Source organism: Raphanus sativus, unplaced genomic scaffold (assembly GCF_000801105.2).
Source record: "Raphanus sativus cultivar WK10039 unplaced genomic scaffold, ASM80110v3 Scaffold2203, whole genome shotgun sequence".
In the NCBI taxonomy this organism is placed as follows: Eukaryota; Viridiplantae; Streptophyta; class Magnoliopsida; order Brassicales; family Brassicaceae; genus Raphanus; species Raphanus sativus.
Window position 1 is genome coordinate 1,214 of NW_026617512.1, and position 14,391 is coordinate 15,604.

A 14,391-nucleotide genomic window follows, 5' to 3' on the forward strand; every position below is an offset into this window, starting at 1 on the left:
AAACTAATTTCACGCCGTAGTCTCTTTATTAAACGCATTTGTTTATCCAGTGGAACCAAAACAATCAGACGCAACCGTTGAAACTAAAGCAACACATAATCCAACCCCACTAATTGAGTTCATTCGACTAACAAATAAACAAACGAGCGGTTCCACTAGCTTACGCAGAGCACGTGCCCCATACACATATGGTCCCTCCATATATTTGTATTTTATACAACTTTATGCTAAGGTTAGACAACTATGTGTCCTATCCTATCTTTGGGAATATAGAACCATTTCAATTTTGTAGTTATCGCGAAAAGAATAAACAAATTATATAGTATTGTTTTTGGACCGTAGATGTTCAGTCTCATGAAATGAATGACAGACATTACATTTTACCAAATGCATTACTGTTTTTTTTTTGGTATTATACCAAATACACTCGAACACTATGATTTATCGCTTTCTTTAACTATACACATGCAACTTGATCTATCTAGTTCTGTTTATTTACGAAACAACGTGTCTATTAAACATTTATTTGTATTTCTCGTGACTCGTGAGAAAAATGAGTTGGGATGTGGGTTATTTTGAACGTTTTATTTTTACTGTTTAGTTCAGATATTAATAGTTTTAAGAAAATTTACTGTTTAGATATGTGAATCAAAGTTGTTAAAAAGATGTGACCAAAACAATTGCATTAAAATTTTAGACTTTCTTTCATATAATTTTTTTAAATGGTTAAATGTGGTAAATGATACGTATTTTTATTGTATAAGATAGAATGGAAGAGTAATTAAGTAGTCAAAACTGATTATAGAAGTAGATCTTTAACCAAACAAAAATGTTAAAAATAGAAAAAAGACTGTTAAATACTGTATCAGTGAATTTTTTTTTTGACTTTTATGTCAGTCAATACATTCATGATTCATTGGATAGTAATAATCTTATTTGAAGAATCTTTATTTTCTGTCAGTTTACAGAAATTAATCTGTGTACACCAAGGAAAAAAATCTTACAAATTCGAAAATATTTGAATTTGTTCAGTTTCCAAACTTTAGAATTTGTATAATACTCTTTTGCTGAGAATTTACCATTAAATTGTTAGGGAGTTCAAAGTTTAGTTTTCATCACTTAAAATTTCGGTTTATACATAAATCTAGAATAAAAAAAATTCGATTAATCTGTTAATTTTTTTTAAATGAAAATTGTTTTTTAACTCCAATAGAAAAGGTTAATTCTATTAATTTTCAACTGAGTCATGAAAACATGAGAGAATTCCGTAATTAAATAAAAAGATCAATTTGCTCAATATTCATATGGTCTCTGACAATTAAGAATATAGCTATGCAAGGAAAATTGTGTCAATTTATACCATAATAAGACATTATGATTCTTTATAGAGAGTGAGTGTAAGAGTGAGTGTGTGTATTTCAAACGCCGAACTATATACTATTCTATATATAACATAGATATAGAATAGATTATTCCAAACATAAATGTAAATCCTAAACCCCAAACCGTAAACCCAAATCCTAAACCCTAAACCTAAACCTAAACCCTAAACCCTAAACCCAAACCATATACCATAAACCCAAACCCAAACCATATACCCTAAACCATAAATCCTAAACCCAAATTCTGAACCATAAACCCAAATTATATACTCTAAACACAAATTCTAAACCCAAACTATATATTCAAACCATATACCCTAAACCCAAACCCTAATCCTAAATCCTAAACTCTAAATCCAAACCATTATCCATTACGTGACTATGTTATACATATTATGGTATGGAAAACTCGACACACCCACAAACTTTGTATATAGGAAATTCTCTAAAATTTCTTTAGAGAGAGAGTTGATGAGTGGCGACGGTGTTGGAGAACAAAACAATGTAACTGATCAAGTAGTGAGTAAGAAGAATTAGGAAGCAGAAATGGAGATACAAAGTGCAAAAAAAAAAAATGTATCATACTATACTGTAATTTAAAATACAGTATAGTATGATAAATTGAGAGAGAGAGAGAGAGAAAGAGAGAGAGAGAGAGAGAGAGAGAGAGAGAAAAACCCTAAACCCAAATCATATAGTATAGGCAAAGACAAATAAACAAACACAAATCCATATACCCTAAACCTAAATCTAAAATTCTAAACCCAAACCCTAAACCCAAATCATATACCCTAAACCCAAACCCTAAACCATAAACCCTAAACCCAAACTATGAACCATAAACCCAAACCATATACCCTAAACCCAAACCATATACCCAAACCATATACTCTAAACCCAAATCCTAATCATAAACTCTAAACCCAAAATTTTATCCATTACGTGACTATACTATACATATTATGGTATGGAATACTCTAACACCCACAAAATTTGTATATATGAAATTCTTTAAAATTTCTTTAGAGAGAGATGATGAATGGAAACAGTGTTAGAGAATAAAACAGTGTAACTGGTCAATTAGTGAGTAAGAAGAATCAAGAGGCAGAGAATGAGATATAAATTACAAAGAACAGAAAAAGAAATTTATCACACTATACTGTAATTTAAAATAGTATAGAACATATGACGTATGATCTGGAGATAGGGATTATAAAAAAAATTAGAGCAGTTTACAAATATATGTCAGTTTTACAACATTTAAAACATGTCATATACAAAAAAAAAATCTATATTTTTAATAAGTATATAACAAATTCAAATTATAATTATTTAAACTTGTAAAGTGAAATTAAAAAAGAGAGGTGGAAGTGAGAAAGGGTAATATGACAAATAATGCATAAATATCATAGCCTAATTGATCTTATGGTTAAAGACTTGGTTTAAATCCTACTATGTATATGCATCCAAATTTCCCTAAATAAAAAGATAAAACGTCTCAGGGACCAACCAACCTGTCAAATCAGGTTCCGTGACTACATACACCTACGACACGTCAGCATTGATCCAATGGCGTCAAGCCTCGTCATCAAATCTCTCTCTATATAATATCAACATCATCTCTCTCTCTTCTCATCATCATTGTAACCATCGACATCGAAGCAGTCCTCTGCCAAAACAGAGAGAGATAAAATCAAAAATGATGCAGAGATTCACGGCGAAAAGATCGCTCCAGAACGTTTCCTCCTCCCTCCTGCGGCGATGCATCTCATCGACGTCTCAGACGGCTTCCGTCAAGGACTCCAACGAGTTTCTAGCGAGGCTTCCGCCGTTCGATTACACCCCGCCGCCGTACTCCGGCCCCTCCGCCGATGAAATCCTTAACAAAAGGAAGGAGTTCCTCAGCCCTTCCATGCCTGTCCTCTTCAGAAAGCCGGTAAACGTTTTTGATCGTAATCGCTAATTTTTTTCTCGATTGATTTCGTTTTTATTTTTTTGGATCGATTTGGTTATGAATCTCCTGATTTGATCATCATCCGAATATTCTGTGGCCAATGATGGAATCTATTAAATATAATTATAAATTTTTGTTGAATCTCTTTTTTGTTTTATTATTATTTGTTTTCAATCAATGTCACGTGGCCATGTCCGGTCTTATCCGTAGCATTGGCCATGTCCCGTTTTATGTAAAACACTTTCCATGTCCGGTCTCATGCATAGCCGAATGAAACTTTAGCCATGCCTGTCTGGTCTCATGCATAGCCGAATGAAACATTCATTTTGGAAGAAAAAAATTAAAAGAATGAATTATTAAGATAAATACAAAAAAATGTTAATATCCAAAATTTCATGACCGCTCTGCATGTGTAGGATTTTGCAAATTGAATTAGCTTGAATTTTGATTAAAAAATTGAATTTCTATTTATTTTTACTTGTGAATTGTTGCAGCTGAACATTGTGGATGGGAAGATGCAGTATCTATTCGATGAGAGTGGTAGGAGATACTTGGACGCCTTTGCTGGAATCGCAGTTGTGAATTGTGGACATTGTCACCCTGATGTGGTTGAGCCTGTTATCAATCAGATCAAGCGACTTCAGCATCCTACGGTTATGTACCTTAACCATGCCATTGCTGAGTTCTCTGAAGCTCTCGCTTCCAAACTCCCTGGTGATCTCAAGGTAATACAAGAACCATTGCATGTTCTGCTTTTCTTGTGTTGTGCGTTTTATGAACCAAATTTGATTTGCTTTATGGGGTTTGGTTGATTGGAATAGGTGGTGTTCTTCACCAACTCAGGGACGGAGGCCAATGAATTGGCGCTTATGATGGCTAAGCTGTATACTGGATGTCAAGACATTGTTTCGATTCGAAACGGGTATCACGGGAATGCGGCTGGAACAATGGGGGCTACTGCTCAAAGTTTGTGGAAGTTCAACGTTGTTCAGGTACTAGAGACTTTGTTAAACCGTTTTTTTTCCTTAAACTATGATGAGATACAATGTTGATCTGTGTTGTGATATTTGTTTTTTTTCTTCTTTTGTTCCTTGAAGACTGGAACTCATCACGCTTTAAACCCGGACCCATATAGAGGTGTGTTTGGTTCTGATGGAGAGAAGTATGCAAGAGATGTGCAAGATCTCATCCAATATGGCACTACCGGACACATTGCTGGTTTCATCTGTGAAGCTATACAGGTAACCAAGTGTTGAAATTTTATATTATAATCAGAGTCTGAATGAATGTTATTGACAATAATATTGCTGCGAATGTGAGAATAGGGAGTTGGAGGGATTGTGGAACTAGCTCCAGGCTATTTGTCAGCAGCTTACGACATTGTGAAGAAGGCTGGAGGATTGTTCATTGCTGATGAAGTACAGTCTGGATTCGCTCGCACTGGAAACTTCTGGGGATTTGAGGCTCACAATGTTGTCCCTGACATAGTAACCATGGCAAAGGTTAGTTGAGTGCGCCTCTACAGTCCTGAAAGAAGCAACAAATATTGACTTGTCTCTTCTTTGATGATATGTGTAAACAGGGAATTGGGAATGGGTTTCCTTTGGGAGCGGTTGTGACAACTCCGGAGATAGCAGGAGTGTTGACACGCCGGTGCTACTTCAACACATTTGGTGGGAATGCTGTGTCTACTACTGCAGGTCTCGCTGTTCTGAATGTGATTGAGAAAGAGAAGCTTCAGGAGAATGCATCAATGGTCGGATCTTACCTCAAAGGAAAACTCAATCAGCTGAAAGAGAAACATGAAAGTAAATCTCTCTCTCCCTCTCTCTAATGTGTCCTCTTGAACTTGCTCAGTGTGTTGATGCTTCTCTAATGTAGTTATTGGGGATGTACGTGGAAGAGGACTGATGCTTGGAGTAGAGCTTGTAAGTGATCGCAAGCTCAAGACTCCTGCAACGGCCGAGACTCTGCACATCATGGATCAAATGAAAGGTTTGTTGGTTTTTGCTTCTTTTCTACTAGTCTCAGCTCTTGAAACTAGACTAACATGTCTGTGTAATGAATGTTGTTACAGAGTTGGGTGTGTTGGTTGGAAAAGGAGGCTATTTTGGAAACGTGTTTAGAATCACACCACCTCTCTGCTTCACTAAGGAAGACGCAGATTATCTCGTGGAAGCGATGGACTACTCAATCTCCAAGATGTGAAGGAAACAAAAGAAAAGTATAAAATGTCTCTTTGTGGGAGATTAATAAGTTGTGGTATAATTATGCTTGTAACTTTGCTTCAAACAACCAAAAATGATTGATGAGCCAACATCTCGTTGCTTCTCAATCACTCTGTTTTCTTAATGAAAAACGTATTTTTCTTATATTTTACGAGCTGTGTCCGATTATCACGGTGACATTTCCAGTGATGATGTCAACCAGACTGTTGTTAGCCTGTCATGGTTTAGTTTGATAGGTTCTCTGCCTTAGATATTGACTAATACTTCTAAATCGTCTTCTTGAGCTGGGAGATTTGGCATGATACAGCTGATTTGGCATGATACAGCTGTGGGGTCTAACGGGACACTAACAGCAGAAAATAAAATTCAGAAAACCCCACTGGAACATAATGACCTGGTAAGTAGTTTATCTTTAAGTCCCATGACATCTCTGGATCAACGTGACCGAGACACAGAAACCAAATCTCCCTGTAAGAGTGTTCTTGATGAAAAACGCATAGATTCTTCACCAGTGAATAATCTAAACCTTTTAGAGAGTTTGATTATCGAACAGTCAGTTAAAGTACAGACAACTTGTGCAACCAGTGCATTAGAAGATGAAGAATTGGTGCAGGAATCAGTCAGATAGCCGACATAGTTTATTTCAAATGATTCATGTTCCAGTCCAAGGGTAGTCTCTCACTGAGTGTTCAATCTTAAACACTAGAAGTCCTTGAACCATCTTCAGAAGTGGTTAGACATGCTCTGATTAGCGGAGACAATGATGGAAGCAAGGTGGATCCAATTGGTTCTTCAAGATCTGGTACTTCTTTTGATGTTAAAAACTCTAACTTCCCTTCTGATACTCTGTCAATTAGTTCAATTTCTGAAGCAAGCAGATACGGTACACGCCATTGACAAGAAATGTATGGTTGATCATTCTTCAAATTTAGTAAAACTCAGGCACGTGTCCTCAAGTGCTTTTTGATAGTCAAAGTGAACAGGTACCTCTCGCTGAAAATTATGTTGAGACAAACTCAGAGGGTAATCTTGATGCTGAAACCGATCGAGTTACACTGCTAATGCAGTTGCTGGCGTTGATTCTTGCTTTAAGCTCAATTTCTGAGATCCCCAAGGAACACTCATGTGCATTTGGCAACACTTGTGGATGTTATATGTACTAGAACTCCATGAAGCCACATTGGAGAATGAAATTTCCATGTCTGTTAGATGTCAAGATATTGGTTCGATTTGGAATGGGTATCATGGGAAGGCCACTGCAGCAATGGAGGCTACTGCTCAAACCATGTAAGAGATGTGCAAGATCTCATACGATATGACACTACAGAACACGTTGCTGGTTTCATTTGTGAAGCTATACAGATAACCAGCGCTTTACTAGTGTTGAAGTTCATATATAATCAAAGACTGAATGATTCTCATTGACAAATAATATCATTACATTTTCTTCATATTTAAAAACATGATAACGCTTGATGAACAATGTACAGAAAAAAAATTTCACAATCCAAGAGATGTATGTTGATGGTGCAAATAATACGCATGTATCAAACCAATTCACCATCGATTACTTCTCCCATATCATCCACACTAGCCCCATCATGTGCACCTCCACCACCAACACCACCACCACACAACCACATCCTCCTCCAAAATCACATCCTTCTAAACCTGCTCCAAAAAAATCTACTCCTCGTCCAAAAACATCACCTCCTCAAAAACCTCCTCCCAAAACATACCTCTCCTAAACCTCCTCCAAAACCAACTCCAAATAAAAGTTAAAAACAATAGTGTAGCAATACCATATCAGTTTATACATATCAGTTTCGAGTTTGTAGCAATAGCATAGTAAATTTTGATTTAATTTAACATTGAATCAAAGTTTAAACACACCGTCAAACAATATGATTTCTTTATAGAAAAGAATACGACAAAAATATAGTATTCTAGGATTTCTATATAGATGCAGAGCTACCCGTTTGGTTTACATAGTCCACATGAGTCTATACAAGTCGATGACAAAAAAAGGACACGACAAAAAATTATAAAAAGGAAAAAATATAATTTTTATGAGAAATATATTTTGTTTAAAATATTAAATTATAGCATATGTAGAAAAATAAATATATGTTTTAATTAATAGTGTATTTGAGTGGCTTATATTTAATAAGAAAGATACCTATCAAACAAAATAAGAGAAAAACAAAAAAAGTATATGTAATCAACCGTTGAGAATACTCAAACGTAAAATGTGTGTTTATTATATAACATATTCAAAATATTATAACCAAGTTCTTGTTATGGGCCGGTATAAACTTAATTTCTTTTTTTTATGTATATAGAATCCATTTTCTCTATCATTTATACCTAAAATCAAAAACAGTATCAAATTTGCATATTGCTTTATTAAATATATTTCCTTAGTAAATGAGAGTATTGTTTAAAACCATGTCAGAGAATAGCTACATGTTTTCTTACTTCTCCATATCATCCAACTCAGCTCCATCATGTGCATCTCCTCCTCCTCCTAAACCTCCTCCAAAAACATCAACTCCTCCTCCAAAAACATCACTTCCTCAAAAACCTCCTCCAAAAACATCAACTACTCCTTAACCTTTTCCAAAACCACTTCCAAATCAAAGTTAAAACCAATAGTGTAATTCTTAACAGAGAAACCTTACAATACTATGAAATCATATAAATATCGTTTTGGAAATGACTTGATCAAAGTTAGTGCATTTGAAAATGAGAAATATATAGTTTTTATATATATGACAATTCACTTCTTTGCTTTTTCTCCTCTAAAATCGCCACATCCTCATAAACCTCTTCTGAAATAACGTGAAGTACATTATATACATATATATATATACACAATTCTAAGGTGTCAAGTTTTTGTAAGGCAGATAAATGTAAAAAATGAATCTTTGATGGTATTATTATGAAGAACATGAGCCAAGCCTAAAGTTAAAAAAAGTTTGCTAGGTCCTTAAACAGATAATATTATAACATATCACCTAAAGCTATTTTAACTAATCAATCTCTTATAATTTAAAGAAGGTGGATAAAAATCTCTTATAATATGGTGTCATACAAGAACACGAACTGAAAAGAAAAAAAATGGATCATAGATTTGATTCTAACCAGGAGGGATTTGTTTTCCAAATGTCAAAGTACTGTATACTTTGTAGTCCTTAGAAAATGTACATACATTCAGATTCAAAACTTGTTAATCATTATAAAGAATAAAAAACTGAAAGAACATTCATAAACACACAAATATAGAAAATGACAAAAGTCAAGATTATTTTTTTCTTTGAAAACAATCAAGATGAAAGCCGAGCCCACTGTTGAAGCAAAGGGTTTCCGACATGATACATAGGAGCTCCTTCTAGGATTTCTGTATAAAGCAGTACCAATCCATCAGCGGTGTTCAAGACCGATGCTTTTCTAACTGGATTGTTGTAACGCATGATCCTAGAGCCTATAGAATTGGTAAGACCTCAATGATAATCTAGCCACGAAGATTTTCACAATCGCTTCCTCTGGAAGCACAAGTTTACTTTTTTCCTCTTCCATTATCAGAATTTTTAGGTTCAAGATTTCTTTCTGAACACGACACTATAAAAATTTGAGATTGCTTCTCTTCCCCTCCCCTTAATATATATATTCTTTTTTACCAGCCTCTCCCCTCTAATATACTTTTTTTTTTTGGTAAAACGCCCTAATATATCTTCTGTGTTAATTGTCATATAATCAGTTTTGCATATACTATATTTTTCTTTAAAAATGTTTTTGGTAAATAAAAATTGTTACACCTACCAATTATTTTCTAACTTAGACAAAACCAATTAAAATTAGTTTTATTATTTGGATAAGTATGGTCTATTTTAGATTTTTTGTATTACTAAACAAGTCTAAATTTTCGAAGGGTGGACGTAAAATCTAATAAGGGACATTTGGGTATTCTGGTCAAAGTTGGGTAGAAAACTAGAGACTCATTCGTTGAACTTTTCAGATAAAAATATCTTGAACCTATTCGGTTGCATTAGTGTGTCTCCTTTTCCAAGTCACAGTCAATAGAGAATCTATGGCTTGGTAGTTTTTGGTACAACCTGTCATTATATGTTGCAACTTGCAAATAGAAGTCGGGACATTTGGAGAGAACAGCTTCTACAGAATTGTATCGAACGTTCAACCAGAAGGCCAACTTGCCGCCTGTTTTTTGAGTTGTATAAGTAAGAAAAAAAAAAGCAGCTGAATGCAAAAGAGAAATGCAATAGCACAAGTTCTATTCGTTTTTGGACAACACGCAACATTTTAATCTTTCACAACCCACACAGAAACTTTGAAAAACACATATATAGTACCAAAAGCTCAACAGAATCGAAAAGATAGTGAGAAATTCAACAGCACCATCAACATCATATCGTTCTTTATCATGTAAGATGATAGGCTTCACAACGCAAGAAGTCACACAAGGTTCCAAGAACATCTCTGAGCATTTCCAAAACACAACCCCTGTCAATGTTCTGCTCCTGCGGACCAAAATGATAACAAACACAATAAGCTTCACCTTCCAGTAGAGTTTCAAAGACACAAGAGAGCAACAATAATGTACCTGTAACTTAGTGTTCATGTCTTTGAGCATCAGCATCACCTCCCTCTTGACTTCCCCAGTTCCAATGCTCTCATTGAATCTATCAGTCTCTCTGACCCTAAGCCTTAGAGTTTTGTTCTTGTAGACTGTAGCTTTAACATGACAAGATTCAAAGACACTGTATCCATTCCCAGATGAAGATTTACCAAACGGCCACCTTAAACCACCTTTCACATTTGGATCAACTCTAGCTGAATCAAGCAGCCCTTTGATGTCACTTATCTCTTTCTCCTGCTCATCATAGAAACATCACAAAAGATAAGTCCAACCGAAAAAAAATTTAATCCTTATGTAAAATATTAACTTACAGTGAGAGAAGTGATTTTCCTTTTGGCAGCTAGCATTAGCCTCATGTCAAGATTCTTATCAATGCAAGATACATCGACAACCAAATGTCTTACAAGTTTAAGTTCGATCTGTGCCAAAAACAAGACACAAGCTGAGCCGAAATGAAGTTATTAGTTTATATACACAAATAACTAGAGACTTGCCTTGTACAAACTGAGCCGCCCATCTTCCTTAACAGTACACTTACAGCTAATGGTTTCATTGGGACGAGTATAGTGTGATACCTGAGAATAAAAGCCATGACACAACAAAACATACTTCATATGACATTCTCCACAGGATAGGTTTCTAAGAAAACAAAACAAGTACCTTCACGGTGTATCTTTCCTTTTCCAAGTCTATGCAGAATCCATGTCTTGGCACAAGCTGAGACTTGATGTGGTGTAAGTAAGAAGTTGGGACATCAGTAGAGAAGATCTTATTCGAGGGTGTTTGCCTGGTTCAATGTTTTATGTATTAGAGGTAGATAAAAAGTGAACTTCTGTTAGCAAAGACAGTGTAAGATTCAGAACACTTACCCATAGAAGAAGTTTTTACCAAAGCTAGCAACCAATCTCAATACATGTTGATTACCTCCATCCATTGCAGTCTTAGCTCGCTCATATGCCAAAACAAGATCCTCCTGGACTTTTTCTGCTATTAACAGCCACCTAGTTCTCTCTTCTTCTTCTTCTTCTCTCTCTGCAATATTCATATAAAACGCCCCATTAAAAACTGCTTCTTTTGGCAAATAGTCACTAGTATTTGTTATTTTTGTTGTAAAATAGATAGCCGAATACTTCAAGAAACTAACAAACACAGTCACTTACCATTATGGTCACTGATGTTCATCAGTATTGAAGGCTTTTTTCCTTTTTTGCATAGGACAGAATCAGAGGACAAGGGAACAAGTTTAGCAGATGGAGGAATCTCATCTTCAATTCCATTGGAGCCAATCAGAAACCATTTTGTGATGGAATCTCCTGAGTATAGGACTCGGTCGCGTTTGTCACTGTAACTACCGTTGAAGTGGAGGTTCTTCTTAAATTTTGTAGCTAGAGAATCAGGAACAGGGTAAGGCCTGTCCGGATCCTTCGAGTGACGCTTGTGTGGTGGAATATAAGACATGTCTGAACCTGAAATTCCTAGGGAAGAAAAAGACGATTATCAAGAACAACTATTCATCGGCTCAGAGAGAAGATCACATAAGGAGAGGAGAAACCTTTTGTTGACTCAACTGTCTTTTGGAGTTCCAAGTTCCGGCAGAAAGATCTTTAAAGGAAAACAGTGAAGTCTAAGAGACTCTTCGCTCCCTTCTTTTTATCTTTCAATTGACTCTTCGGTTTCTTCAAAACTTTAATACCAAATTGTGTTTGGTTTCGATAGGAGGCCATCATAGTACATATGTCACTTTTTCTTTTCTTTTTTTTTTTTATTTTGTACAACTCATAGTACATATGTCACTCACGAAACTGAACAAGCTTAAGTACATTTTAGGAGAATTATTACTGCATATAAACAGAACATATTAGTGTTTCAAAAAAAAAGTGTTTCAAAAAAAAAAGCAGAACATATTCAACATTTTAAGTCAAAAGGAAGATGAAACTATCACATAATCTGACACATTTTTAGAGTTTGGATATTCTAGATAGACATATGGCTTTCGTGACAAAAAAAAAAGATAAGACATAAGGCAAATAGACAAATATTACTAGAGGTCACACACATTACCCTAGGACACACACAGTCCAAAATGCATAAAAGAGGTCGTGAAGGAGTTTGAAAAGGTTTGCGAAACTAATAAAGCAGATCATCATAATCTTCGTAGGGGTCAAAGTCAGAAGAGTCACTAGCATCTTCTGAGAGGTCATAATAAAACTCATCTTCCGACATTATATCAACATCAGAGTAGTCATCATCGGATGAACACACGTCATCATTAACCGTTGCATCGAACGGGTAATCACGAACCGAGTCATTAGGGGGTCTCACAACTTTGATCCTCTCAAAACACCGCTTCTCCAGATCGCCAACGAAGTTAACGTTGAAACACTGACGCAGATCAAGATGTTCCAGGTTAGGACAAGCGCTGAGGATGGCGTTTAAGCCAGCTTCTGTTAAACTATCCCCGAAAAGCTGGAGGTAGCAAAGTCCGGGCATCGTTTCAGCGATTGCTAGAGCAACATCATCGCTCTCATCTCGGGGACGCCTGTAACCCACGCAGTTTTTCTTCAAGGTCTTCAGATTCGGACAAGACTGGCCTATAACTTTCAGAGCCTCAGCCTCTCCTGATAAAGGGCAGTATGAAACCTCGAGTTCTTCGAGCAGCGGAAGCTTCGAAACTGCGTGCATAAGTCCCTCGCTTGTTATTTTATAGCCCATTGCAACTTTAAGGCTTCTCAGTTTACTTGAACTACAAATAGTTGAGAAGAAGGAAACATGATTACAAAACATTTCGTCCTAGCATCTCAATAACATAACGCTAACATATTAAGGCCTAAGAAACATAACAAATCAAGTGGATGTTTTCTCTAAACAACGATTCAAAAAATCAACTATATACCTGAAGCTAACTCTGTTCTAATTCTAAACATAGATTTAGCAAAACATGACTAAAATCAAAGTAAACCCATTTCTCTAAACAACGATTTAAAATTATCCTAATTGAATAAAAGTAAAACAATATATTTTCTAAATAGATATTTTAAAAAAAAAAATCGGTCTAAACTTTTAAAAAATTGATGTACACGTCAGCATAAACAATAATCCTCTTCAACATTTGAATAAAAGCAACATGAGGTTTAGAGTCACAGGAAGAGAGAGAGACTGGGACCTGTCGGCAATGTAACTGAGGAGGGAATCAGAACCGAAGTAGGAGAACTCGATCTCAACCAAGCCTCCCTGGCTACGATCAACAGTGTGCCGGCACAATCTCTCGTAGTACGGGTCTCCGAATTCTCCGGTGTTATGTATGACAATTCTGCGCCACATCGAAGGGTCTTTACAGAGGCGACGCCACGTGTTAGATTCGGGTTATTTATGGGCTTCCAACTTAAAACCAATTGGTAATTAGTGGATTGGTCCTAACTCTTTATATAGTAGTAGAATAATTCTTATATTTCCGATGTGGGATGTTTCTCATCAATACCCTCCCTCACGCTCAGACATCTAGGTCTGAAGCGTAAACAATGTGGGAATAACATCCACAGAGGGCGCAACATCAGTGTATAGTAGTTGTAGTGCGTGGACAATGTGGGAATAACATCCACAGAGGGCCCAACATCGGTGTAGTAGTAGTTGTAGTAAATTATGTCAAAGGATCTTATCGCTCTGATACCATATAAGATTTGGGTTAATTATGGGCTTCCAACTTAAAACCAATTGGCAATTAGTGGATTGGCCCTAACCCTTTATATAGTAGTAGATTATTTCTTATATTTCCGATGTGGGATGTTTCTCATCAATACCACGATCTGCACACTTCCTGAGCGTTATCCACTATCTCAATCGCGCCGAGCCGGATAAGAATCGATGAGGTCAGTTCAGGTGGAAGCTCTAACCAGTTTACGTATTCTCCTTCCTTCATCGTCGAACTAGGAGAAGAAGACGAAGAGGCCATTCTTTCCGCCATTCTTGTACAATCGCAAAATGTAGAAATAGTGAGAAATACCACTTAAAAGCGTAGAGAAGTTCTAAAAACTTATGTGGGCCACACCTTTTAAAGGCTGGGCCTAGGCCTTAATTAAATCATCTGTACCCATTATGCACGTCGTCGTCGTACTAGTCTCGCGAGTTACGCAGTTGCTCGCTCAAATCTTCTGAAAAGGTTAAAAGGACACA

At 36.0% G+C, this 14,391-nt stretch overlaps 3 protein-coding genes across 6 annotated transcripts; 1 reads left to right on the forward strand and 2 right to left on the reverse strand.

Moving 5' to 3' along the window:
• The first annotated feature begins 3,005 nt into the window (after window positions 1-3,005).
• On the forward strand, window positions 3,006-5,710 carry LOC108844445 (alanine--glyoxylate aminotransferase 2 homolog 2, mitochondrial). The gene is made up of 8 exons (XM_018617705.2): window positions 3,006-3,318; window positions 3,831-4,061; window positions 4,158-4,328; window positions 4,434-4,577; window positions 4,662-4,838; window positions 4,919-5,144; window positions 5,218-5,331; window positions 5,414-5,710. Exons 1-8 carry the CDS (start codon window positions 3,082-3,084, stop codon window positions 5,542-5,544), a joined length of 1,431 nt encoding a protein of 476 aa, XP_018473207.1. The 5' UTR covers window positions 3,006-3,081; the 3' UTR covers window positions 5,545-5,710.
• A 4,116-nt stretch (window positions 5,711-9,826) lies between these two features.
• Window positions 9,827-11,930, reverse strand: LOC108844312 (uncharacterized). Of its 3 annotated transcripts, none has more exons than XM_018617542.2 (8): window positions 11,774-11,930; window positions 11,382-11,696; window positions 11,091-11,253; window positions 10,882-11,008; window positions 10,716-10,796; window positions 10,533-10,640; window positions 10,186-10,455; window positions 9,827-10,102 (listed from the first exon to the last, which is right to left on the reverse strand). In XM_018617542.2, exons 2-8 carry the CDS (start codon window positions 11,677-11,679, stop codon window positions 10,004-10,006), a joined length of 1,146 nt encoding a protein of 381 aa, XP_018473044.1. In that variant the 5' UTR covers window positions 11,680-11,696; window positions 11,774-11,930; the 3' UTR covers window positions 9,827-10,003. The 3 variants fall into 3 exon arrangements, with proteins under 3 accessions (XP_018473044.1, XP_056855935.1, XP_056855936.1); XM_056999955.1 differs by having other exon boundaries at window positions 11,790-11,922; XM_056999956.1 differs by having other exon boundaries at window positions 11,382-11,687; window positions 11,774-11,917.
• Window positions 11,931-12,325: 395 nt separating this feature from the next.
• On the reverse strand, window positions 12,326-14,170 carry LOC108845317 (F-box protein SKIP19-like). 2 transcript variants are annotated; one of them, XM_018618547.2, is made up of 3 exons: window positions 14,023-14,170; window positions 13,385-13,571; window positions 12,326-12,964 (listed from the first exon to the last, which is right to left on the reverse strand). In XM_018618547.2, the coding sequence occupies exons 1-3, from the start codon at window positions 14,168-14,170 to the stop codon at window positions 12,349-12,351; spliced, it is 951 nt and encodes a 316-aa protein (XP_018474049.1). In that variant the 3' UTR covers window positions 12,326-12,348. The 2 variants fall into 2 exon arrangements, with proteins under 2 accessions (XP_018474049.1, XP_056855934.1); XM_056999954.1 differs by having other exon boundaries at window positions 12,326-12,958; window positions 13,379-13,571.
• Between the last annotated feature and the right edge of the window lie 221 nt (window positions 14,171-14,391).

Excerpts from the sequence above, each read along its gene's own strand:
- LOC108844445 (XM_018617705.2), top strand. The coding sequence starts at position 3,082 with ATGATGCAGAGATTCACGGCGAAAAGATCGCTCCAGAACGTTTCCTCC. Across the intron at positions 5,145-5,217 it reads GCTGAAAGAGAAACATGAAA|TTATTGGGGATGTACGTGGA; the intron begins GTAAATCTCTCT and ends TCTCTAATGTAG. Across the intron at positions 5,332-5,413 it reads CATCATGGATCAAATGAAAG|AGTTGGGTGTGTTGGTTGGA; the intron begins GTTTGTTGGTTT and ends ATGTTGTTACAG.
- LOC108844312 (XM_018617542.2), bottom strand. The coding sequence starts at position 11,679 with ATGTCTTATATTCCACCACACAAGCGTCACTCGAAGGATCCGGACAGG. Across the intron at positions 11,009-11,090 it reads GGTAAAAACTTCTTCTATGG|GCAAACACCCTCGAATAAGA; the intron begins GTAAGTGTTCTG and ends ACATTGAACCAG. Across the intron at positions 10,103-10,185 it reads ACATGAACACTAAGTTACAG|GAGCAGAACATTGACAGGGG; the intron begins GTACATTATTGT and ends TTTGGTCCGCAG.
- LOC108845317 (XM_018618547.2), bottom strand. The coding sequence starts at position 14,170 with ATGGCCTCTTCGTCTTCTTCTCCTAGTTCGACGATGAAGGAAGGAGAA. Across the intron at positions 13,572-14,022 it reads CGCTCAGGAAGTGTGCAGAT|CGTGGCGTCGCCTCTGTAAA; the intron begins CGTGGTATTGAT and ends CCGAATCTAACA. Across the intron at positions 12,965-13,384 it reads CTCAGTTACATTGCCGACAG|TTCAAGTAAACTGAGAAGCC; the intron begins GTCCCAGTCTCT and ends AACTATTTGTAG.